The 24,965-nt window shown below is 51.1% G+C and overlaps 1 protein-coding gene across 2 annotated transcripts in view; it reads left to right on the top strand.

Annotated features, from left to right (window-relative positions):
- Positions 1 to 3,232: 3,232 nt before the first annotated feature.
- The window catches only part of Crmp1 (collapsin response mediator protein 1), a 52,925-nt gene continuing 31,192 nt past the window's right edge, over positions 3,233 to 24,965 (top strand). The window contains exon 1 of one of the 2 annotated variants that reach the window (XM_052736083.1): positions 3,233 to 3,706. In XM_052736083.1, the coding sequence (XP_052592043.1) occupies positions 3,326 to 3,706 (381 nt within the window). In that variant the 5' untranslated portion in view covers positions 3,233 to 3,325. Of the gene's footprint in view, positions 3,707 to 6,968; positions 7,347 to 24,965 lie in introns of those variants that run through there. The other variant, XM_052736084.1, reaches the window with a different exon arrangement.

Genomic DNA, 24,965 nt, shown 5'->3' with positions numbered 1-24,965 from the left:
GATGTCTGTGGCCATCTGCCAGCCACTGTCTCTGGCTCCCTGACATCTACTGGTACATTTTTAGTTCAGTTCCTGCCTCTGTTTTCTGCCTCTGATTCTCTGCTCCACTTACCTTACTGGCTTTGATTGAAGAGATGCTGTGGGAGGGCCTCTAACAAGTCTGACTAGAGGGTGTCTCAACCTCTTTCCTACTTGGAGAACATGGGTGGTAGGTTTACAGTGTGGCCTCCTAAGCACAACAGCCTGAAGGTGGAGGTGGCAAGATTGCCACTGGCATGGCTGAGGAGCCAATGGTGGGTACGGTAGAGCATTCACCAGCACACAAAGAATGAACGATGGGAGTACTGGATGTTCCCCTCTGCAAGGGAGGGAGGAGAGGTGACTGGCCCAGACAGTGACCACACAGTGGTGCCCCAAAGCTGTGCTGGGTGACCACTGCCCAAGGTTACACTGAGGACAAGTCTAACCTCCATGTCCATGCTCTTCTGACTGTACTTCCCTCATTCTTTTCTCTCTCCTCTCCCCAGTCAGGCATTTTGGGGAGAGCAAGGGCTGATGGTTAGAATGCAGCCTCAGCAGGAGACTATGTTTTAACATCCCAACCGTCTCCTTGCCATCTGCGCCTCTAGGCAAAGGATTTAATCTCTCAGCCACATTTTCCTAATCTGGAAAATGAGGCTAAAATAGTATCTTCAGGCTTGCGGGGGTTGGGGGTGGGGTGGTGGGCGCACAGAGCATTCTTGTTGGTAGGGTGCCCCAGGCAGGTGGTAAACACTTGGTAAGTGGAAGCTGATTTTCCTTGCTTCTGCCTAAACTTAGTGCTTCCTCCCATCACACCCTCTAGCTCCACAAATTGGGCTGGCTCTTTCTTGTGAAGAAATGAGAAAAGAGCTTTCTTTTTCTTTCTTAAAAATCTATTTATTTGTATGTGTGTGAATTGTCATGAGTTTATGTGCAGCACATGCACCTTAGCACAGAGGCCAAAAGAGGGTGTCATGTCCCCTGGAACTGGAGGTACAGACGCTTGTGAGCTTCCGTGTCAGTGTTAGGAGCAAGCAAGAGTAGTAAGAGTTCTTAACTGCCGAGTCCTCTCTCCAGCCCCTTCCTTTCTTCCCTTTAAGAGATTTATTTTATTTTTTCACTTATGTGTATGTGTTTGTGTGATGTGTGGTATGTGTGCATGTGTGTGTGTCTGTGTGTTGCAGGTGCCCACAGAAACCAGAGAAATGGATGGCGTAGGATCTCCCAGAGCTGTAGTTACAGGCAGTTTTGAGCCACCTGACATGGGTGCTGAGAACCCAACTAGGTCCTCTGCAAGGTGACAGGTGCTTTTAGTTTCTACACCATCACTCCAGGCCTGAGATTTCCCTACAAAACAATAAGATTTCCATTACTATTGGTAAATCTAGAGGGACTGTGTCCCCCAAAATATTGACTGTAGAATAGACACTTATTGAGGGCAAGGGCTTTATAGATACTTTCCTGTGTCCCCAGCATTAGTCCCTGTCAAGTATGGGTGAGGGGAGGAAGGAAGGAACTTTCCAACTGCCCACTGACCTCGGATGGTCATGAAGTCCCAGGCAGACGAGCAGCCACATGAAATGGACTGGGCAGGCAGCTGTTTGCTTCTCCTGGTTCCTTAATCCCACAACTGAAGGGCGCTACTTGCAGCCCAGACTAGCTTGCTCCAGGTTTCAAAGGAGGCATGAGTTGTCAGCCGATGTAGACCCTATGTGATAGAGGTCGTTATCTCAACAGTCATGTTCATTGTCCAGTCCATCCAGGGTTCGCCAAGGTTGTTCAGAGTTCTGTGACCTTTGGTGTGGTGCTGAAGGGACAGCTCCCTGCTCAGGGAAGCCAACGAAAGGACAGCTGCTGAATCAGGCTTCCTACCGCTTCCTACCAATCCTGACTGCCAGTTTGGACTTGTCTGCCTAGGGGGCTGGCAGCTTGCGAGCCTTCCATCCAAAAAGGACAGCTGAGATTCCTAGGTCCTCAGGGACTAGAAAGTCACAAATAAATGAGGGGACTGTGACTGTTGCCTGGCCTCTAAGAAGGGAAACCACAAGTCTTCCCACTTCTGCCTGGTTAGAAAAGCTCCTAAATCTCCAGGCATCGAGCTCCAGGCATAGCTAGAGTGGACTGTACTCAGGATGCAGGAGGTACTCATAGATGGAGGCTGTTGTCTGTCTGGATGATTGCTTGCTCTGTGTGTGTCTGTCCCTGGGTGTCTGCTTCTAAAGCGTTTCTGTTTGAGAGTTCTTCCCACTTCCCTTATGTCTGGTAGGGATGTGTGTGGGTTCCCTGCCAGCAGTCTACAGGCCAGTATGTGTGGAGGAGCTTTGTGAATTTGCCTTTAGAAATGTGTGGAAATTCTCCATCCCGAGGTGTTGTTGGAGTGTGCACCCAGCATGCGGGTGGGTCATCGGTTCATGTACAAGCATCTGGGAGTTAATACTAACATGGCCCCCTTGCTGTGCAGTAGGGGCCTATGTTCCTGAGTTCTGCAGGCTACATTCTTGTATCATTTCCCCTCAGAAGGTCGGCCTTTGAGAACAGGGATTTCATTATACTGTTAGCCTAGTCCTCCGCGCTACTAGTACCAGACCCTATTAGGCAATCAGTGTAGTAGTGTTGAGTGAACCAATGGGGAGCTGGATGTGTATGCCTCTGACTGTGCATTTAAGTTCATTTAACTTCTGATTTTTGTGATGTGTGGGGTTACCTGACAGTGAGAATCTCTGGTGTGTGTGTGTGTGTGTGTGTGTGTGTGTGTGTGTGTGTGTGTGTGTGTGTCCATGGTGTGCTGCTGTCTGGAAGGAGTGCCAAGGTATCTGACTTGGGTATGTACCAGCATGCCTGTGCAACTCTCCCGTGTGATGTGAAGCTTCACTGAGTGTGTGTGTGTGTGTGTGTGTGTGTGTGTGTGTGTGTGTGTGTGTGTGTGGTGTGCGCGCGCGCGCATTGCCCCTACCCCGTCTCTGTCCGCGCCCAGCGCTCCTCTAGGAGGCGGAGAGCCGGGTGTGTGGAGGGCACTGCGGCTCGGCCGCCCGCCCTCGGCGCTGCGGCTCCAGAACGTCACCACCCTCCCCGCCCCGGCCGCGGTCCCCGCCCCCGCGGTCCTTTGTAGCTGGCGGTGGCGGCGGCCTCGGTCACTGCAGGCCCCGCCCCCGCCCCGCCCAGACCCCGCCCCTCGTGGGCCACGCCCCAGTCCTTCCTCCCTCCCTCCCTGGCTCACCGCAGTCGCGCTTGGGCCGCCGCGGGCCCGCACCGAGGCGCGCAGCGCGGAGCCAGAGGTGGCAAGGGCTGCCCGGCGAGGACGGGGATGGCGGAACGGCGGCGCGCGTGGAACACCGAGGACGACCTGCCGGTGTACCTGGCGCGGCCGGGCAGCGCAGCGCAGACCCCGCGCCAGAAGTACGGCGGCATGTTCGCCGCTGTGGAGGGCGCCTACGAGAACAAGACCATCGACTTCGACGCCTACAGCGTGGGCCGCCGTGGCTCCGCGCGCACGCCACGCAGCGCTGGCCGGTCCGACGCCGTGGGCCTGCCGTGCCCCGGCGGCAGCGAGGACACGGCCAGCGATGTGAGTGAGCCCTCTGGCTCTGCCGTCAGCTCGCCAGGCGATCGTGATGACAGACCGCCGGCGTTGCGCATCCGATGCCCTGCGCCCCGCGACCTGCCACTCGGTCGGGACAATGGCCAGGTACCCTCGGGTCGCGTGGGCCGGATGTGGGGGGCGGGGCCCTTGGAGACCTAAGGTTTGGGCAGCGCGAGGGCGAGTGCTAGGGCCCATTGCCACCAGGTTCTGGGGACTGCAACGGCCCCTCCCCCACTTTATCCTACAAGAGGTTCAGAGAGGTTATATGCTAGGCCAGGGCTGGCCAGCATAGCCTCTGGACTCCGGAGGAATCTCTCAGGTCCAGAAAGCCAGAGTCAGGTTCTGAGAGGGGAAGTAAGTTGCTGCAGCTGCTGCTAAGGAACGTGTAAGATAAATTTAAACCTCATTTCTCCTTCTCGGGTTCTGTGAATAGGGAGCATTCTCTATCTTCCTCCATCCATCTATTCTCTCACTCAGTGACTGTGGAGTGCTTATGCTTCACCCGGCTCTGGGAGAGGTTCACCAAATGACTCGACTCATCCGGCTGTTCCCCGACCCTCCCTCCCTGTGGGAAGATTTGGTTAAGGGTTTAGATGGTGGGCAGTTAGAGATCATCCAGGGACACTCCTGGATGTGCAAGTTGAAGGGGAATCTGAGATTTGAACTCCGACTTCTGAAAGTGAGGAGGGCTATTAGGGAAAGGCACAGCCAGGTTTGGGGCCCTACAGGTTTTCTTCTCTAAGTTGAGATTCACAAGGGAACATGGTTGGACTGACAGAAGAGTCCTGGACTGGGTGGGTGAGGTCAGAGCCACGTGCCTGGGAAACAGAAGTTGGAGTAATGCTGAGAGCTGTCCCTTGAGCGCTGGCTGGCCTGGCTAGGCAGCTTGGCCCCACCCTCCAGAAGTTCCCAGGCTGGGACGAGCTGTGGACTCATTTCTAGAATTTAAGTTCATTCAAGTAGAGAGTGATCAATAAATGCTTGCTGTTGAGTTTTATTATCATTCTCTTTTTAATTATTTAGCCCTTCTCATTAACGCTATGAGAGGCACAAAATGAACCAAGAGGGAGGGAGAGCTTGAACAGAACTGTAATTTGGGCAGGTGTATTGGGGAAGGAAATGGGCTGGCCTGTAGGTGGTTGGTAGCCTTGCCTCTGGCGCTTTTCCCCTGATTGGGAGCTCTCCGTGGTCCTGAATCTGGGGCCTGGGAGTAGAAGGCGGGGGTGAGGAGTCCAGCCTTTGCTTCCTTATCCCTTTATCTCCTTCTTGGAAGTTGGACCTCGCGTGGGAAACAGGATCTCTGGCTCCACCAGAGGCTTCAGGGCTCCGAAACCCAGCGACCACCTGAACCAGCTGAGGTGTTTCACCTTCTTTAAGCTGCCTCCATCTGTGACCCGAGAGTGACTATCTGCTCTCAGCTTCCCTCAAGGGGAGTACCAGGGAGGCCAGTGCTCTTTGTGCCTGGGCCGGAGCTGTCCTTGGCTAAGCGGTGGTGGTCAGGGTCATCTCCACCAGCTTTGTCTCCAGCTCTGCCAGGGCCGGCGAGGCAGCTGTGCTTTTGGTGTTTCTGGACGCTGGTCGCTTCACCTGCCCCTGTGTTCTTCCCTCCCGGGTCCCCTCTGTCCTTTCTCCCCGGCTTCTTAGGGATTGGACAAAAGGCCGCGTCCGAGTCCTCCCCAAGTACTCCCTGGTAGTAGGGATTGTAGAGTGGAGGAGCTCGCGGTCCCTCTGGAGAGAGTAATTTACTTTATGAAAACCGCAGGGCTTGGGTTGCAGAGGACTGGGGATCCGGGGCTGGCCTCACCACTCCTGCAAAGGGTGCCTGGGCCCCTCCCCCGCCCACAAGGCTTTTTCCTGGGAGGGAGGAGGGATTTCTACAGCGCAGGCGCAACGTTTGCAGTTGCCAGAGGCTGATGGCTGCAGCGCTTTGTACCGGCAAAGTCTGCTTGGGAGCAGCAATCTGTTTGGCCAGTAACGAACATGGCTCCTCCCTCTGACTTGCACGAGGCCCAGCCCCTCTCGGTAGCTTGCTTGCCCAGAACCCCCTGACTGACCCCTGGGAATGCCCGGGTACTGGAACCTATGATTTAGTACTGAGGAAGGGAATCCAGGAGTCAGTTGGAAGGATGCTGCTGCCATCCGCAGCTTCCGGTCATTAATGAGAATTTAGGAGCCAGAGCATAGGCGGGACTTAATGAGTAGGGAACCCGCACCGACATCTGCCTGGATCTGGCTTCCAGACGCTAATATATCTCATTTTATCTCTGCATATGTGCGGAATTTTACCTCTGCAAGCTTTAGTTTCCTATCTGTAAAAAGGGAAAATCATGGCCTAGTGTGTTCCCGGATATAAGCTTGTTCGCTCGGATCCTATAACCTCACCTGGTCTCTTGCGTGAGCTAGAGAACCGGCTTTCTCCGTGTAGTAGAGGATGCCAGGCCCCAGCAGGGTCCATAGATTTTTTTTTTTCCGTGCCTCACCTTCCGTGGCAACCCGGAAGTGGAGGAGAGTGTCTATGCACAGGGTCAGTGGAGGGAATTGTGCAGGCAGGAAATGAGCTCATTGGTAGGGAAATGGCTTACTTCTGCCTGGGGCAGCTGCCCAGTGCTTTGAGGCCTGTTGGGGCTCCCTCATCCACCTTTTGTCCTCTCTTGGTGAAGTTTGGCAAGCCTTGTCCTGCAATCTTGCTTGTCTCTCCTAGAGCAACATCGGAATCATGGGTCCCCTGGGCTTTGAATACTTAAATGAGAGGCATTCTTTCCCTGTCCCCAGAGCTGTAGACACCTTGGTGTCAGTTCTAGCTTTCCAAGCACTCATTGCCGGGCCACTGGACACAATGACAGGACACTGAGAGGAGAGAGCGGATGAAGGGTCAGAGCCCATCACCCATGGATTCCGGCCTCGTCCTTTCTGCTGCATTGCCTCTGCCTGGGAGTGAAAATGGAGAGTCAAGAGAGATGAAGGCTCCGGAGATGGGGCTGGGAAAATGAGTAACCCGTGATTGAGGTGCTATTCAAGGGTACAGCATGAATGAAGGCTTGGACTTGGATATGGTAAAGGGCCCATTCAGGGGACGGAGAAATGGAGACCATGGAAGGAGTGGCCAGAGGGGTCCTTGAGTGCGACCCTGAAGGGCCTAGGATGCTTCCAGAAATTAGGGAGAGTGCTGGCTCCCTGCCAAGCACAGGTTACATACAGAGACTCAGAGACACCTGTGGCGCTGCTCAAAGCCTTTGCCCGCGCACCGGAAGGCTGTTTCTTGCTTTTGAAACAACACTGAATGAACAGCAAATTGTCCTAATTGCGCGAGCAAGGCCGGGGCGAGGGCGAGGGCGCGGGGCGGGGGTCGGGGGCGGAGTAGGGGAGATCGGAAGGCAAGCGCTTCCTGGTTCGAGCCGAGAGGGGCGAATCCGGTTCTGCTGCCGCCACCGGGAGGAGCTGTCTGTCTTCAGCGCCCTCCTCTCGCCCTGCCTCTCCCTCCTCCTCCCGCCCTCCTTGCCAAGCCGGGAGGTGCAGGCAGCCGGAGCAGCGGCGGCGGGCCGAGCAGCGGGGAGTGGGCAGCAGTGGGCGCCGAGCTTCTGTCCTTTCTTGCATCCCTTTCGGGCCTCTGTCGCCGTTCCCACGAGTATCTCCGCCGGGAGACAGCCGAGTAGGGCGTCAGACAGCCGGCAGGTCCAGCAGCCAGGCGGAGGGCTCCAGGGGGGCCATGTCTCATCAAGGGAAGAAGAGCATCCCGCACATCACGGTAAGCCCCCCCCCCGCCCTGCCGCGGTGCTTTGTGGCGTGGGGGTGGTCGCCATCAGGGTCCAGACCCGTGGGGGGGGACAGCAGGGGCGCCCCCGGAGGCTTCCTGCGTCGCCGCGAGTGGGGCGGGGCCCGTTTCGCCGAGGCCGCCCCCTCCCCCTCTGGGGACAATGAGGGGGAGCCCCGCATGGCAGGGCGGGGCTGGAGTCTCCGGTCCCTCTCCCCGCGGGCGTACAGCCCCCTCCCTCCGCGGGATGTGCCGGGAGGATGGCGTGGCCGGGAAGGATGCAGAGCTGAACAAAAGAGGGAGGGGCTCGGGGTCCCAGCCCACTCCCTCGGGCCTCACGCGAGGATGGAGAGGGTGTGCCTGGCCTAGTGCACCTGGTTCCTGCAACATCCCTCCCTTCCACCTTGCAGCCTTCAGAGGAAGGAAAAAGATGTGGCTCTTCACCTTTTGCTTACTGATGGGGTGGAAGGCCGGAATTGGAGCTGCGCCATGATGGAGGCACCGCTCCCATGTCTCACTGCAGCTAAAAATAACCCAGTGGTCCACACTGGCAGCTGCGGCTTCTTAAGGGTTAACCGCAAAGGCTGAGCAGCCCGAAGGTGGGACAGTAGTGTGGGCTGAACATCTAGGCTGTGTCCCTGGGTGTGGCCGGAAACAAAGGAGGCCTGATCTCTAAGCTTTGTCTAGGCTGGGAGCTAAGGGTGATGAGGTCAGAAGCTACATCCTCAACTGAGTTCCTGCCTGGTATTAGAACCAGCAGACAGCTGCCCAGAGCTGGCAGCCCAGAGACAGGGGTGGCAATGCTGGAGCATTCAGGTGCTGGGAGGCGGGATTCCCAGAGCTGGCATTCCCCTGGGTGAATCTTGAGGTTTGAAGGTGGAGACTCGGTTTGATTCATGCAGGATTCTGGCTTAGGGTCAGCCCTGGGGCTCCTACAGGGCAGCTTGGGGTGCTGACTTTTCCTAGGCACCTGTCAAATGTGACACCCTGCTAGTTTTATAGTCCCCGGGGAGAACCTTTCAGGGAAGCACTGTTAGGAAGCAGAGGGAGACTGGAAAGTGAGCTGTGAGTATGGGTGATAAGTAGAGTGGAAGGAGTCTTGGTTCTTCACCTGTTTTGCATTGTCTGACTCTCACCCCTCCTGAACCCAGCTTCAGCTCTGGCCAGCAGACCTCTGTTGAGTTCCTACTTACAGATGTGACTCTAGGGACTGTAGTCTGAACCATATCTATCCAATTTGTAAGCCCTGTAGCTAGGAGAGGCCCTTGGAGGGAATGTGGTGGCCATTTGCCAGACAACGAAGGAAGAAAGCCTGGGATTATTTGAGCAGGTTCCTGCTGGAGGGCCTGCTGATCTTGGGCCCCTGCCAGGGGAACTGAGGCAGGTGATGAGATGGGGCTGATGCAGGGACTAGTGAGTCAATAGCTTGGGGTCCCTCTGTGTTTTGTGCTCCTGGCAGATCTAAGCTTCAGGGCGCCAGTGTCTCAGGTTGAAGTTCAACAGATGGCTGCTAGGCAGGTCTGCAGGAAGGGCTGGCTCCATTGGAGTCATTCCTATGGCTCTCAGTCTGTTGAGCTGCAGGGTCATCCTGCTGTGACCTTCTGCAATGGAGACCAAGGGCTCAGCCTTTACACCAGATGGCTGTGGGTATGTGTCCTGTTGTGGTGGCTCTCTGAGCCTCGGTGCTTTGATATCCATAGCAGGTGCCCCCACAAGACTCATGAGCAGCCTGGCCATCCCAGCAGAGCTGTGAGTGAGTTGGCACACGTGACTTGTGAAAGGCTTGGGTACCGCTGGCCTGTGTACTGCTTTAATCCTTTATGCAAAGCAGGCGATTAACCTATGGGACAATTGCAGAGCTGCTGCGCCAACCTCAGGAGTGGTTCCAGGGAGTATGGTGAGGAGAGATGCAGAAAGGCTATCCCAGATGCAAAAAGAGGACCACGAGAAAGCACTTGCTCCTTTGGAGCACATTGTCTGCCTCAACCACAAAAAAATTGTGGTTTTAAGAGGAAATTGCAAACTTGAGAGGCTTGATGTGAATGGCTCTATCTTGTAAGACCCTTTACCTCGAGACCTTTTCTAATGGTACATAGACTGTGATGGGGTCCTCTTTTAAAATGCCACTGTGGCTTTCTAAATGCTACAGCCCTCACCTGTTCCCCAGAGGTCACTGGGTAATTTATAGTAAGTGCCTGGTCTCTGCCAAACACAGGGACATTGGGAAGGAGATAGCCTTAGTTAGCTTCCACAGTTAGCAATAATGGACACCTAATCCACAGATGGCCATAAAGGGTGGTGGGTAAGTAAAGGGGATTAAGGGATCTGCAGGCAACTTCAGCAGGTGCATAAGGAGAGGGGTCAAAGGGGGTGGCTTTTGGGGGAGGCAGGAGGAAGGCCAGCATTATGGATTGCTACCTCTGCTACCTTGTGGTTTCTCTGCACACTGAAAGCAAACCTTGGAAAAGTCAAAGGTGTTTCAGGCAGCCCGAGGAGAGGCCTGAGGTGCAGGAAGGCTCAAGATGCAGGCCACAGAAGCAAGCAGAGAGCACAGCTGCAGCCTCAGGTTCCTCCCTCCTGCAGGGTGCTGGATCACTTCAGGGCCCCTAAATCTCTGTTATGGGGAGACATCCACAGAGCTGGAGATCTAGGCTTCAGTGGGGGAATTCAGAGGTGTGTGCCAGAACAGGGAGCATGGGCTCACAGACTGTACACCTTATGGACAGACATGGAGATGGAATTAGGAAAATGCTCTACTCCGATTGGCTGTGATGTGGAGTCATTTCTTCTTTTAAGCATTCCAATCCTTTCTGAGATGATGGGCAGTCTGGCCTGATGGAGAAGGAAGATGGGAAACACACACTTAGTCTCTGTCCCTGGGGGCTGTTTAAAATATTGATGAAGCTCTTTCTTGGGTGGATTTTACTGTAATGAATAGCACAGATGGGGGTTAACATAGCTGAAGCTATTTACAGGTGCCCACTGTGTTTAGCAAGTAGAGTGTCATGGGTGTGGCTCTGAGCAAACAAAGGCACTGGACTCCCTGGCCCTGCAGAAGCTCTTGGCTCCCAGAGGAGCCATGGGGTTGGGGGGAGGGAGAGTGAGGGAGGTTGTGTGGTTGCTCAGCTGGGTGCTGGGGGAAGTCAGGGAGCTTGCTACCTTGCTACTGAGCTTCTGGTTATTATTAACAATGGAACTTGCAGCTCTTGCTGTAGTCTGCATGACTCCTATTATCTCCCATGTGGATCTTAGAACCATGGGAAGAGGGTAGCCTGGGTGTATCACCAATCATCATTGCTTCCCAAAGAGGAAGCGAAGGTTCGAAGGTATCAGTGGTGGGTCAAGGTTCTTGCACTGGGCTATGGAGGAAAGATTTACGTTCAAGTTCACATTCAAGCAGGCAGAGTGAAAGGGCTGTTCCGCTTGCTGAAAAATACACTGGGTGGATGTGTTGGTGTGTGAGCTTGTATATGTGAGTATACAGTGGTGTGGAAATGAGTGTGTGCGTGTGTGTGTGTGTGTGTGTGTGTGTGTGTGTGTGTGTGCAGTCAAAGAATGAAGGCAGGGAAGAAACTTATATTGGGCTGAAGTTGTGACTCTAATGACAAACATACAGGGGAAAAAAAGGAAACCAAACCAAAACCAAAACCAACAAAAACTGCAAACCCATGAAACATATGGTGGGCTATCCTGAAGGGGACATTCATCTAGAGTAAATGCTCATTTATTCCCCGAGTCTGTGCACAAAGGATTTGGATATTTGCACAATTTGGAAAAACCCAGGAGGAGCAGAGGACAGCATGCCAGGGTCACCGTGAGCTGATCCGAGTTTCTGCCATCCAGACAGCGACAGAAACCCCCAGTAATGTCAAATTCATCGGCAGGGGGAAGAGAGCCAAATTCTAAGGGAGAAATACTTTTATTACAACTGAATTCTTTTTTTTTTTAGTTTTTCAAGACAGGGTCTCTCTGTGTAGCTTTGTGCCTTTCCTGGAACTCACTTGGTAGCCCAGACTGGCCTCGAACTCACAAAGATCCACCTGGCTCTGCCTCCTGAGTGCTGGGATTAAAGGCGTGCGCCACCACTGCCTGGCTACAACCGAATTCTTAAGGAGAGTTTCAGAAGGGACAGAAAAGTGACAGGGCATGGTCACAGCACCGTGGCACCACTAGTTTTGAATGCTCGTCCTTTTAAGTAACTTTTTTGGTTTTTGAAAATTTTTTTTTTGAGGCAGGATCGCACTCTGTAGCCTAGGCTAGCCTATAACTCACTCTGTAGCTCAGGCTAGCCTCTACTATCAATACTCTTGTTTAGTCTTTCCAAGTGCTGAGATTACAGGCATGACCCACCATTCCTCATAACAGTTGTTTCTTACATTCATTACAAAGTGAACTTTGCTGATACTCAACTCATGGAACACATTCAGTGCCTTACTCCCAAGAGTTCCTGGCACATAGCAAGTGTCTAACAGGTCAGACACGGCTGGTGCGCGCCGAGGAGATAGGAATTTGAATTTCACCTTAGTGGCTAGTACTGTTCTCACAGTGACTGTGCAGGATGCCTTACCAAGCTTGCCGTCAAAGTGACAAAGCACACACACCTGGAACGAGTTAATAGTAGCCAAGGGACAGGTTGAATCAGAGCATGCCAGAGGAAATCTAAGATAAGGACCAGGCCTTGGCTCTGGCTAGAAGCAACAGAAGGCTTTGTGGGTTTCACAGTGGCGTGAAAAGAAGTCAATTGCTGGGCACAAGATGGAACAGCGTAGGTGAGATCTGAGTTGGGAGAAGAGCACCATCATCAAAAAAGGTGAGTTTTACACAGAAGAATCAGAAGGGAGGGACTTGAGAGAGATCTGAATTCCTGGGCAGCTGAAGATGCTTCAGGGCTGTGGACGTGTAGACTGTGCCCAAGATAACAGACAGAAATAACACAGACTCTGAGGAGGCATCCTAGGCAAGTCACTTCCTCTTCTTATATCTTGAATTCCATTTCTTACTGTGAAATAGGTGAGGACATTGAGATTCAATGTTACAGGGCATTTGACACCCTGTGGGTCATAGGAAGGTGCTGGGAGATGGTGTGTTAGAGGAAACAGTGATGATTCTGAAGTCAGGATGTCTGGGTTTGAATCTTGGGAGTTCATACAGTCTCTCCTTTCATCAACTTTTCTCTATGGCTATTTATGAAATGAGACTAGTAAGAGCAACCACCATGGGGCTCCCCTCCCCTGTAAAAATGCATAAGGTGCTGAGAATAGTTTCTGCACAGAGTAAACACCACATGGGTTAGCTGTCAGCACCATCACTGTGGGACAGTGTATTGGTCAGCGTTGTGCAGTAGTATACAACCCTGAGATCTAGCTCATGCCACAAGCTGTAACCTTGCCTCTGCTGCTGTTAGAAGGTGCATCCGCCCCACGTGTCTCTTCACATTGAGACCCTGGCTGAAGGAGGAGTAGAGGTGCAGATTGGAAGCCACTTAGAAGGCCTTTGGGAACTTCTGCCCCATCATGGCATATATTATGTTTCAAGTCATAGGGCTGAGCCCCAAGTCAGGATAAACCTGGAGTCAGTTTCCTGAAGGTGACCAGAGGATTTCACAGGCCAGTTCTGGTCTTGAAGAGATGCTAGTAGTCATCTTTGGAAACCGATGCTGATCTTGTTATGGAAATGTAAGAGTGATGGAGAAAAGGCTCAGTGCTGGTTCTTAGGTGGCGTTGGCTCAGAGGGCAGTTAGCAGTACAGGTTGGCATGGGGGTGAGAGACAAGGGTCAGGTGTAGACAGGGAACCATGCAGAGGTGTAGAGAAGACACCGTAGAAAGGAAAACGGAAGCCATTCCAGCGGTGGTGGTTCCCAGTCCGTGGGAGTGGAGTGGTGTGCTGGGACCATCCCCAGCTGAACTGCAGGTCAGCGGTCAGCGGCAAAGTTTACAGAGTGTTTTAGGAACATCTGTCTGAAGCGCTCTGAGTACTCATAGGTGTGAGTAGAGCCCGGTTTGCTGCTGTGAGCGAAAATGAAGCATCTGGTACTGACAAGACAAAGAAGCCTCAGAGGATGTCCCCCGCCCCACAGGACCAAGGAGAACTAGGTCAGGGCAGCGGACAGTGGGATGGTGTTGAAGCACAAGTCTGTGCCATCGGGCTGCTAAGGGCCTCCAGGAGACAAGGAAATATGGCTGCCAACCTAGCTGGTGGTGTTTGGTATTTAAATCCCTCAGGAATGCTGCTAGGTTTTAGACTATTTTGACCATATTTCCTGGTTAGAGGGGCTGAGAACCATTTCCCTGGATAGATAGGATGTCTAGGTCCTGAGTTTTGCTCTGAGCAAATGCAGCTGTGAATTGGTGCTGGTGGTTCATGAAGTGGCGTGGGAGCTGGGATACTTGACGGAGAATGTGATTCGGCAGACTGAAGTGGGGTTGGGGAGGTGGCTCAGTGTGTAAAAAGCTTGCCCCACAGCATGAGTCTGTATCCCTAACACCTGTGAAAAGGCTGGCCGTGTTGGTACACCTCTGTAGCTCCAGCTCTGGGGATTGTGTGTGGTACCGGCTGGTGAGATAGGCAGATCTCCAGAGCTCACTGGCCAGCCATCCTAACCAAATCCATGAGCTCCAGGTTCAGTGAGAGACCCTATCTTAAATAATACGGTGGAGAGCAGTTGAGGATGACATCCCACATCACCATCTGACTTTCCACATATACGTTATCTGATGGACACATGCACGTATCCACATGAACATATTTGTGTAACACACACACACACACACACACACACACACACACACACACACACACACATGCACACCAGAAAGCAAGAGCAAACAGGTGAAAGGAAGGCCTTGGTGCCTGTGGCTGTGTGAGCTCCCAGTCCTATAGACTGCACTCAGTCCTCTGCTTCAGGAACCTCGAGCTCCCTCCTTGGGCAGGATCACTTTCCCTAGCTTTCTGCCTTTGCCATCAAGACCTGTTCTCTAAGGAGCACCTTTCTTCCCAGGGTGAGAGCTGTGAGCTCTTTGGTTAATTTCTCATGTCCATATGTTCCACTTTACCATAAGCACACGGAGGACTGGGAGAATCACCCCTCCTCAGCCTCTCTTCAGGAGCACCCCTGCATTTGCCACTCACCTAAGGGACTCCTCACTGTGTGTGTGGGGATGGATGAGTCCACATGGTGAGCCATGCTTCTTGGGTGAGTGAGCTTTTAGCTACCCCCTGCATGGATTTTCCTTCTTTCAGTCCTGTCTGTGGGCTTAGCTCTGAGCTAGTTTGCACCATGAAGGGCGTTAGAAAGGGAGGCTCTTCTAGAGTGGAACCTTAGCAGTAGAAAGAGGGCAGATCTGCTTTGCCAATAAGCTTCTTCGCCGGCTTTCACACTGGACAGCATCCTTTCCAGAACTGTTCATATTCAAGTTGGGACATTTATGCGTGACTGTACTCCTAGAGGCTTTACTCAGTAACAACCTGGTATCAGAATGGGGTCAGTTTTAAGGAGAACTCAGTGGATCTGATACAGAACCAAACCATGCAAAGCAACACACAGCTGCTCGAGGGATGTAGTGCCTATCATCAGACCAGGCTGCTGTGCACACATGTACAGACATGCATGTTACTGGAGATGGAACCCAGACTGTGATGCATGCGAGGCAAGGACTCTACCGCCCAGCTATGTCCTTAGCAGAAAGGTGCTTTTTGTCATAACAGATCCTAAAGACTGAAGTGCCAGTGCAGTCTCCACAAATATTTGCATTCTGTAACCTCTACACTGAAGGGAACCTTATAAACGCGGAGAGGTTTTCTGGGTTTGTGTAGGGACATGCCTGACATGATTTATTCTCCTTGCTCATGCAGGAATTCCAAATGCCTTCTAGAATCTTTAGAGTCCCAGGAGGTCACCACCCCCACGCAGCTGGGCTTGCTCTGGGAGCACTCTGTGTGGCAGATGTTTCTTGTGCGAAGCGCCCTTGTTTGGCCTGAGAAATGACCCAGTGCTCTACTCTCCTGCTGCTGTCAATACTGGGGGAGGTGTTCTTCCACTACGAGGGCCTTCTCTTCTCCAGCTACCCCAGTTGTTCTTCTGTGCCAAGAACAGCATGGCGTTTGGCTTCTCTTCCCCTCTGTCCGAGCTTCCTTTCTGTTGCTGTGATAAAACACTCTCACCAAAAGCAATTTTGGGGAAGAAAAGGGTTTGGCTTACACTTCCAAGTCATAGTCCGTCGCTGAGGGAGGTCAGGGCGAGAACCAAAGCAGCAAATTGAAGGCAGGTTTGGTTGCTACTCTATGTAGGGTTCTCTCTTATAAGGGAACTCCCTCACAGCCAAGGAAATACAACAGAAGCATGGAGGCACATGCTAGCTCACTCACAGGCTCGTGATCAACTAGTTACTTTATACAGCCCCAAGACCACCTGCCCAGGGAATGATACCACCCACAGTGGGCTTCCCTCTCACATCAGGTAGCAAGACAATCCTTCATATATATGTCCACAGGCCTGTCTGATCTGGGCAATCCCTTGGCTAAGGATTGAGATTCTTCTCTCAGATGACTATAGGGTATGCCAAATTGACAGTTAAAGCTACAGGATTCCACTCCTCCTTTTTTTCTTTTTCACTAAGCTGTATTTTTGGGCATATAGAGCAATAAGAATCCAAAATTAAACTTGAATGATTTGGCACTGATTTTTAAATAATAAACAAGGAAACAATTTTCCTACTTCCTCAAATGCTCAAATGCAGATGTGTGACCTGGAATCCTGGATCTCCTGGGCTGATGATGTTCAGTGTGGGGGCATCTTCTGGGCTTCTAGATCGTATCCTGGTAATCCCATGAGGTCAGAGCTCTGACTGCTTGCATTTACAGAGGAGGAGCTCAGTCTGCAGAGGTGACATGGGGCATAAGCTGTGGTCTCAGCACCAAGTGGAGGATGTGTATCCTAGGAAATAAGGCAGATAAAGCTGAGCTGAAAGATGGAGCACCTTGGATATGCTAGCCAAAGGTACAGACCTCACACTGAGGGAGCTCCACGTGGTGCTAGAGTCAGGCCACTGGAATGGGGATGGGAAGGCTGAGTGGACCTGGCAAGTGGCCCACCCTTCCAGGATGTTACAGGCGAAGACACAGGTGGCATTACTAGGTAAGTATGGTGGTTCTCAGCAGAGAAAGGGCAGGCCAGGCATGGAGGAGCCTGGGAGGGAGGGCCCTTCATCTTGTGGTGGGAGACACTGTTGAAAGGTCGTGGAAAGAGGTGAGACAGTTGAGTTTGTGCTTCAGAAAGTCATTCTGGCTGTCATATGGTAGAAATGAGAGGCAGATGTGCAGGCCAACTCAGGCCAGGTGCAGTAGAAGGTGGAAAGCATCAGATGGTTGTGAGGACCTTCCCAAAGTGGACAGTGCTAGGCTCCAAGTATGCTGGGTTTGCCGCGCTGGAAGCTTGATCCTTGGTGTGTTGTGTTGGACCCACGTCTCATAAGAGATAACAAGGGAAGTGGGCCTAACAGGAAGTGATGATGCCATGAAGCTGTGCCCTTCTGAGTGGATCGTTGTAGTCAGCACGGGGATGGACTAGTTACGAGAGGGAGCTGCATACACCTCTGGCTGATCATACTCCCTTGCCTTCTGTTTCCACCTTGGATGATAACACACAGGTCCTGGCACAGGTTGGCACCAGACTCTCGGGCTTCCCAGTCTCCACGATCACAAGCAAAATAAACTTGTACTGGTTAATGAGCCACCAGTCTCAGGTGTTCTGTGACAGCAGGCAAGACAGGCGAACACAGGGCGTGAGAGGCGGGAGCAGCTAAAGTTGAAGACGCACATCTTGGTATAATTCAGCTCCCCACAGAAGGACTCTAGGCAATTACTATGCCACATATTGCCCATAGATGAACCACGCCAGTGCTGCATCACGCGTAGGTCCTGAAGCACAGGTGGACATGCCCATGTGACAGGGTCAGGGTGGCTGGACTCACCTGGTGTCTGCAGGAGATGAGCCGTGTTCTCTAGTAACACCCGTGTTCAGTGAGATAATGAGACATTGCCAGTGTTCTTAGCTAAGTAGGGCTCTATGTCTGACTCTCAGAGAAAGCATCCTTTGAAATGGTCAGAGCATTTTAATGGGACTTACCCTCTTGGGCCACATTGCCAGAAGGAAGGTAAGCGGTGTGCCCTGGATAAATGACACAACAGATGTGGAGGGTCTGTTGTTGCTTAACCTACTTAACAGGGGGATGGAGGCTCATGCACAATCATTAGGGACAGTGAAGATATCCTTATTCCTAGATATCCCCCAGGAGTAATAGAACGGCGGGGTGGTGGGAGTTACTGTATAGGTGCCAAGTGGAACAAGGTTCGAATTCTGGAACCATCTCTTGGTTGTGTGACATGGAGCGAACTACCTTCTCTGAGTTTCCCCATTTGTAGCAGCTACTCTTGCTTCCTATGAGGATTTCAGACTTAAAAATGAAAATGGAGACCCATGTGGATTTAGCTAGGGCCACCTTTTGCAGGCAGCAGGAAGGACCTGCCCACTGGGGTCTTTAGAGAATGCGCCATTTTACAATCAGATAGTCTGTCATGAGAGTGTTTCCTGAGCGTTGACCAGTACAATGGACCTGAGATCCTGCTGTTACAGCTGTAGTTGCCATGGAAACAGGCCTGAGCTCTATTCCCTGGGGCCCACCTACATTTCTGATTCAAAAAGGAAACGCCCACCCTGCTTCCATCTAGGCAAAGGAAGGGTAAATGGGTGTTAATTAGACTGAGTTCCACACTGGTTTCCGCTCCCTGGGTCTCTTCTGACTATGGATGGATAGGTTTTGTGTGAATGAATAAACAGATGTGTGCAGCTGTGTAGTGGCACTTGCTGCTGCTAGACAGCCTGGTGGGAGGTGTGGTGGGATTGAGGCTGTGGCTACTGAGGGTAGGAGCCCTGCTGTGGCAGTATGAAGTGTTTGGGCTGCTCAGCTCACAGCCAGCCTGTGTGTTCTGTACTGTGCTGTACAATAAACACATACATACTGCAGCTCACAACAGCAAATGTTTACTGTATCAGGGGTCACAGTGGCACTGCTCAGCTAGGTTTGTCTCTGGGATTCTGTCTGGGTCAGATTTGCTCCTCCAAGCATCTCATTTTGGGTCACATGTCATGTGGGTCATGTGGGAGGCAGACTAGAGAGGGCTGGCCTGAACCACCTGTGTCTGAAAGCCCTGCTTGGCTTGTGCATCCCCAAATCTTCTCTCGCTGGTCAAACCTATTCACAGGGCTGGTCCACAGCCATCACAAAGCATGACCAGGGTGGGTGGGTGGGGAATCAGGAGTGAAAATCACAGCCTGTTGCTGAGAGTTGACACCCAGAGAGCTGGGGATATTTAGTGATGTTGTCTGGACAACAAGAATCTTGCTAAAGCACCTGGGCTGAAATTTTCACCAGGTCACCCCAGAGTGGTTTGGAGGCCAGCTAGGCCTGGTGCTGTGCTGTGGCCTCTCTCTCTCTCTCTCTCTCTCTCTCTCTCTCTCTCTCTCTCTCTCTCTCTCTCTCCTTCTCTCTGTATGTGTGTGAACACCTACATACTCTACTGGATTTTGGAGCTTTGAACACCAGCCTTGCTCACTGGCAGGGCTTGGAGGGTTGATAACTTTTTAATTCGAGTTTCAGCTTCTCCCCTTCCATAAGAGAAGTCAGCGCCGCTTGTGTTCATTTCCTGATAGGTGTATCTCCTCCAAGGTAGTGCTCCCTGCTCTCTGTGAGTCTCATTTCCATGCTTGTCCCTTGAAGAGGATGCCCCATCTCCGTTCTCCTCTAAGTGGGAGTGATTGCTCAGTTACCCTGATCTGTGTTCCTCTCTTTCCTGGTTGTGAATCTGGGAGCCTTCCCAGATTCTATGACCTGAGGACCAGTGATGACACTCAGACATTGATCCCAGGGACCAATCTCAGCATCAGCTGAGCATCAGAAGGGAGGGTACCTGTATCCACCCTTCGGAGAATTAAAATGCTGAAAGGGTGATAAGAGACTTGGCAGTATTTGAAGTCAACAACATCCATCATGAAACAAGCCATTTTTACTTTAGTTCTAGGGGGATGTAAAACATAAAAAAATTTCTAGCCAGCCCAGAAAGAAAAGCAGCAAGGACCTGTAGTGCTGGATGAAGGTGAAGAGAGGGATCTTCAGGTTTGGGGGAAGCCTCAGTGCATAGTGGACCGTGTTTCAGAACCATGGACAGCATCCACTGTACCAATCCCTAAGTGGAGCACAGAGCACAGGACCCTCAGCGGGCTGTACCTGTGGACACTCTTTTTATGGAAGTGTTTGCCTCCCTGCTTTTACAGCTTTGTAAATTTCTGCTCATATTTGAGAGCCAAGCCCAAGCACACCCTCTCTGATGACTCAATCACTGTCTTTTTTGCCTAATCACAGCTTTAATGAATCACTCCCTGCTATTTTTTGGATAGCCATAGCTGACCAGCCAGTAATTTTTGCATAAATGTTAGATAAGAATAGTACCTCTTTGCTATGAGTCCCAGATCATAGTGGGTTTTTATGCAGTTTCTGACAGCTCCCTTGTGGAAAAGTCCGATTTCATTCCCACTGTGTGGGAAGAGAGCAGGACTATGGGAGGTGGATTCTGTAATGCCTCTTGAGAACTGACATGCTGTATGATCTAGACCCACCCCTAGCTGAGCCTTAATGTGGATGATTTTTCAGTTGTGTGGATAAGAATACCTTAAGTGTTGAGCTAATTTTTGTAGTATAACTACACAAAATACTTCACATCTGGAGGAGGACAAAAGCCTCCTGCCAACATGTCCCCTCTCCAGTGGGTCTGGTAGCAGATAAATGCTGGGCTTGGAGCAGAAGCCCTTCCCCTGGCCTGGGCCACCCTCCAACTCACAAGACTTTGGACAGTGGAAATGCTACTGCTGCCTAGGCTCAGATGGAACCTTCGAAAGAGGCGTTCATCAGCCCCACCCTCTTGTGGGCCTTGCACTCCATAGGGGTCCGTCTCCAGTGGGCAAGGTCTCCAGAGACTAAAAGCAGGAGAAAGATCATTTGTCTGTCTTCACCATCTTCTCTCTGTCTCTCTCTTCCCTGTCTCCTTTCTTTCTCTCTCCTCATTCCATCCTCTTCAAACGTCTTTCTTCTTCCTCCCTCTTCTACTGTTGCTGCCTGACTCCTGCCTCTCCTCCCTCCCCACAAATACTTGTTGAATACTCTGCAGCCCCAGGCTGGTTCTTGGCAATGTAGGGATCTAGGCACAGGACTCCCTGGCTATAAACTGTGGGCAGCTCAGCAGCAGGTGTGTGTGCGTGCACAGATAGGTGCAGTGCAGGGATGTTGGGAAGGTATGAGGCTGAGACTCCACATCTTACTGCAGTGATGACATGGAGGACACCTAGGGTCATTTATGTCCAGAAAGACCCATTTCCTCTCCAGTCACTTCCAGGTGGAGAGATGTGTTTTACTTTTTTCTCTAACATTTTATTATTTGTTTGTCCTTAAATCTTCCTAGAAACTATGTGAGCAGCCAAGTGATAAGCCATTGGTGGTGTGACTATACCATCACACTTGCTTCTGCATCCCTTATTGTATATACATAGTTGACATTTTCCTGAAGACAGTGTCCCAGGACTCAGTTTCCAGGTACTTAATACATGTTGTAGCCCCTTATTCTGACCGTCAGCTCTCAGGAAAATAAGATAACCAGTGACCTTCCTTCCACTTCATCTTAGTTTCCCCTCCCATGTTACCATCATGTAGAGCCCGGACACCTTTTTGTGAGGGGCATTCATGTCCCCAGGGTCTCACAGCTGGGAACATCTCCATATTCCTCATTCTGAGGTTACAGTCAGTTCCCATCTGCAGGTTCAGTATTTCACACTTCAGCCAATCACAGATGGAAAATGGCAGACGGTACTTTGCTCCTGTTCTTAGCATGCATCAACAGTGTCCCATCCCCACGCCATCATCTATGTTCCTTAGCACAGCCTAATGACTAGTGCCATGGTGTCTCCATTGGACTCAGTGTTATGTATAACCCAGGGATGACATAAATATTTGGGAGGATGGATACAGGTTTGATGCTAATACTGCATCAATTATATGAGGGAGCAGAACCCCTGTGAACTGTGACATTTGTGGGTGGTCCTGGAGCCACAGCTCTCTTATATATGTGGGGGCTATACTCAGCTAAAAACTCCACCCCTAGACCTTTGCTCCCCAGGCTCCTTTCCTCATGGGGCCCCCTTTCTCCGGAGTCTCTTTCCTCCTTTGCATGACCTCATTCAGGCTGGAAATGAGTGTTTTTTCTCCTGCGAGGATATGAGTGGAGACCTTCTCTGTGTCCTCCTATCTCTCTATCATCATGGCTTTTCCACACTGGACACAAAGGCTGGGTGGTTAGTGTCCCCCACTAGACTGAGTGCCCTTAAAGGCCAAAACCTGTTTCTTTCATCTACACATATCCCTTCCACAAACAACTGTTTCTGCGAGTTGTGTGTGTGTGTGTGTGTGTTTGTGTGTGTGTGTGTGATGTTAGATATGGAACTTAGGTCTCCCGTGTATGTGAGGCAAATGCTGTATCTCCACACCTCAGCCCTGTAACCTGTAAATGGTTTCTTATGAAAGACAGTTCTTATCACAGGAAATGGCTGAGACTACACATCTGCCAGGCCTGAGCTCAGTATCCTTCTTACCCTCAGTAATTCCCATTCTCCAGATGAGGAGACCAAGGTATGGAGAAGGTAACCAGATATGTGGTGAGGAGGAAGGAGCGGGACCCCTGGCCTTCTGCTCTGATATTGCTCTCACATAAGGCTGGAATAAATATGTGGACTGTGCTGGGCATAGCTCCCTTCTGGCTATTGTCACTGTGGAATGAACCAGCAATTCCCAGAATATTCCATTCAGCTGTTGAATATTTTTTCTCAAAGTCTTCTCAAGGTGTTTCATTTTCTGCCTGTTTCCTGAGACAGTAGTGCCATGTTCTTTTTTAAATGTATGAATTTTATGCACTGACATTTAAAATACATACTTGCACAGAGCTTGTGTAAATGTAATAGTTTTTGTGTAATAAAACTCACCTGATGCCTAGTTCTTGAGGGATTATTTGTGTATTGATTTAGTTTTGCTGTCCTGGAGATGGACAGGGCTTTATGCATGCTTGGCGAATGTTTTCTCACGGAGCCGCAGCCTAAGCACAGTGCTATTTTTGTGTGCATACCTGTGTGTGTGTGTGTGTGTGTGTGTGTGTGTGTGTGTGTGTGTGTGTGTGTGTGTGTAGGTGTGTATGCACATGTGTGTTTTGTGTAATTCACTGATTATGCTAAGCTGCTTGGCTGGTGAGCTGTAGACTGTTGCCTGTCTCCTCCCTGATGCTGGGATTACAGTCATGTGCCACCATTCCTAGCTTTCTTTGTGTGGATTCTGGGGATGGAATGCATGTCCTTGAGCTTTCAAGGCAAGCCCAGCATTACTGACTGAGCCCTCTATTCCTCTCCATGAGTGAGTTTTTACTCATGAGAAAAAGGAGTTTTAGAGTACAAGGTCCTTGGATCAGAGAGTATTTCTAAATTCCATTTGCTCATGAGGTGTCATAAATTCTAAAGTGTGAAGATATTTTAAAATGTGTCAGCAGTGTGGTTTGGTGGATCCCATGTGGACAGGAAGTTGAGAGTCCTTGAGTCTGACCTGTGCCTTGATTATTTGTGTAAAGCTGGGCCACCCATGCTCCTGAGTTTAATTTGTCCGATACATTCCGTGCATCAATCACAGAGAATATGACTGTCCAAACACTTTTCCCAGGGTGTCTTCTGTGGACATTATCCCACTAAATCAGCCCACCCTGGCTCTGTTAATGGATGGAATGAGTTTGGAAAAGCTTTATTAGGTTCTTTGGAGTCTTGGTTATGCACCACACGCTGGCAGGTTAGGGCTGTCCTGAAGAGAAGCCTTGCTGCTGCGCCATGTGGGGTTTTCTGAACTTGCCACGACTGGGAACCCCAGTCCGTGATGGCATCTTCTGGATGCCCCTGAGCTGGAGTTTTGCAGAAATGGCTCTGAAAATGGCTGTTAAGGGCCGGGGAGATGGTTCATTTGGTAAGTGCTGGTGTGGAAGAATTTGGTTCCTGGAAGCCACATTAAAAAAAAAAAAAGGGAGACATGGTTTTGTGCCTGTAATCATGGCACAGGGGAGACAGAGATAGGTAAATCCCTGGGACTCCTAGGTTAGCCAGCCTAGCCTAGTTGGAAAGGTCCAAGTCAGTGAGAGTGTCTCAAAAGAGTGAGTTCAAAATCTGGAATGGGATACTTGACCTCCACACATCCACATGCACATGCACTGCCCCCAGAAATGAGCACACACACACACACACACACACACACACACACACACACACACACACACACACACACACAGGAGGAAGGGAGGGAGAGAGAGAGAGGACTGTTAAAGGCAGAGTAGCAATCATTTTCAGGAATGGAGGAAGACAGACAGACAGACACATCAGTTCTTGCTTTGTGTATATATTTTCTTCTACAGATTTCCTGGTGCCTGTCCCCTGGTGGTCCCTTTCACATACACTATCTGGAGTTAGATGGAAGGGTGTGTTTGAGCACAGGCTCTGCCATGTGACTCTGGAAGCATAGAGCAGTCTGGGGCTGACCCGGCACTCTGTGCATTTAAATACCTCCTTTCAGGCTGTGCCTGAGAAACCCACTATTAAATTGACAAGGCAGACACTGCTCCCTGCTGAGTACCAGCTGTGGGTGACTCATGTTTGCCTGCTTCTCATGCTGGGGAAACCTTGCCTCCCACTTGTCTGTGCCGCCAGGCAGGGCCCAGTCCTCCTCCGTCTGATGTTGGCACTGTCTTCCAAAGTCTCATGGGGTTGCAACATCCTTGTTGCCTACTGCATTAGGAACACAGGACGGGAGGTTGCACTTGAGAGCGACTGACCTTGAACCCCTCACTCTAGAGGCGTTCCAGATGGGGAGTGGGGGCTGCTCCACACTTTTCTCCCTTTAACAAATGTTGTCATCTCTTTTCTCTCCATCCTTACCCACTCATCTTTCAAGGACCAGTTCAGACACCTCAGGATGCCTATCTGCCCATCATCTTTCAGTATATATATGCATCCATCCATCCATCCATCCATCCATCTGTCATCTTTTGATCGTCCACCCACTCATCTACCCAATAATTCATTTATCATGTCATCCATCCATCCCTTAATTTTTCTATTTACCCTTCCTTCTTTCCCTGCATCCATCTTTCCTTCCTTCCTTCCCTCCCTCCTCTCCTCCCTCCATCCTTCCGTAGTAGGTGGATCTGTGCTGCTTAGGTTTTACTGTCAAGCTGATACAACTTGGAATCACCTGAGAAGAGGGAAACTTAGTTGAGGGATTGCCTCCATTAGATTGGCTCATGGGCAAGTCTGTGGGGGCACTGTCTGGATTAATAATTGATGTGGGAAGGCCCGGCCCACTGTGTAGCCCACTGTGTATCCCACAGTACCATCCCTAGGTAGGCATCCTGGGATGTACAGGACAGTTAGCTGGACATAACAGAGGTCAGTGAGCAAGCCAATATGTAGCTTCCTTCCATGGTTCCCGCCT

Source organism: Peromyscus californicus, unplaced genomic scaffold (genome assembly GCF_007827085.1).
Source record: "Peromyscus californicus insignis strain IS unplaced genomic scaffold, ASM782708v3 Scaffold_13__1_contigs__length_99412109, whole genome shotgun sequence".
Classification (NCBI taxonomy): domain Eukaryota; kingdom Metazoa; phylum Chordata; class Mammalia; order Rodentia; family Cricetidae; genus Peromyscus; species Peromyscus californicus.
The sequence above is the reverse complement of the archived record's forward strand: the minus strand, read 5'-3'. Positions and strand labels throughout refer to the sequence as shown.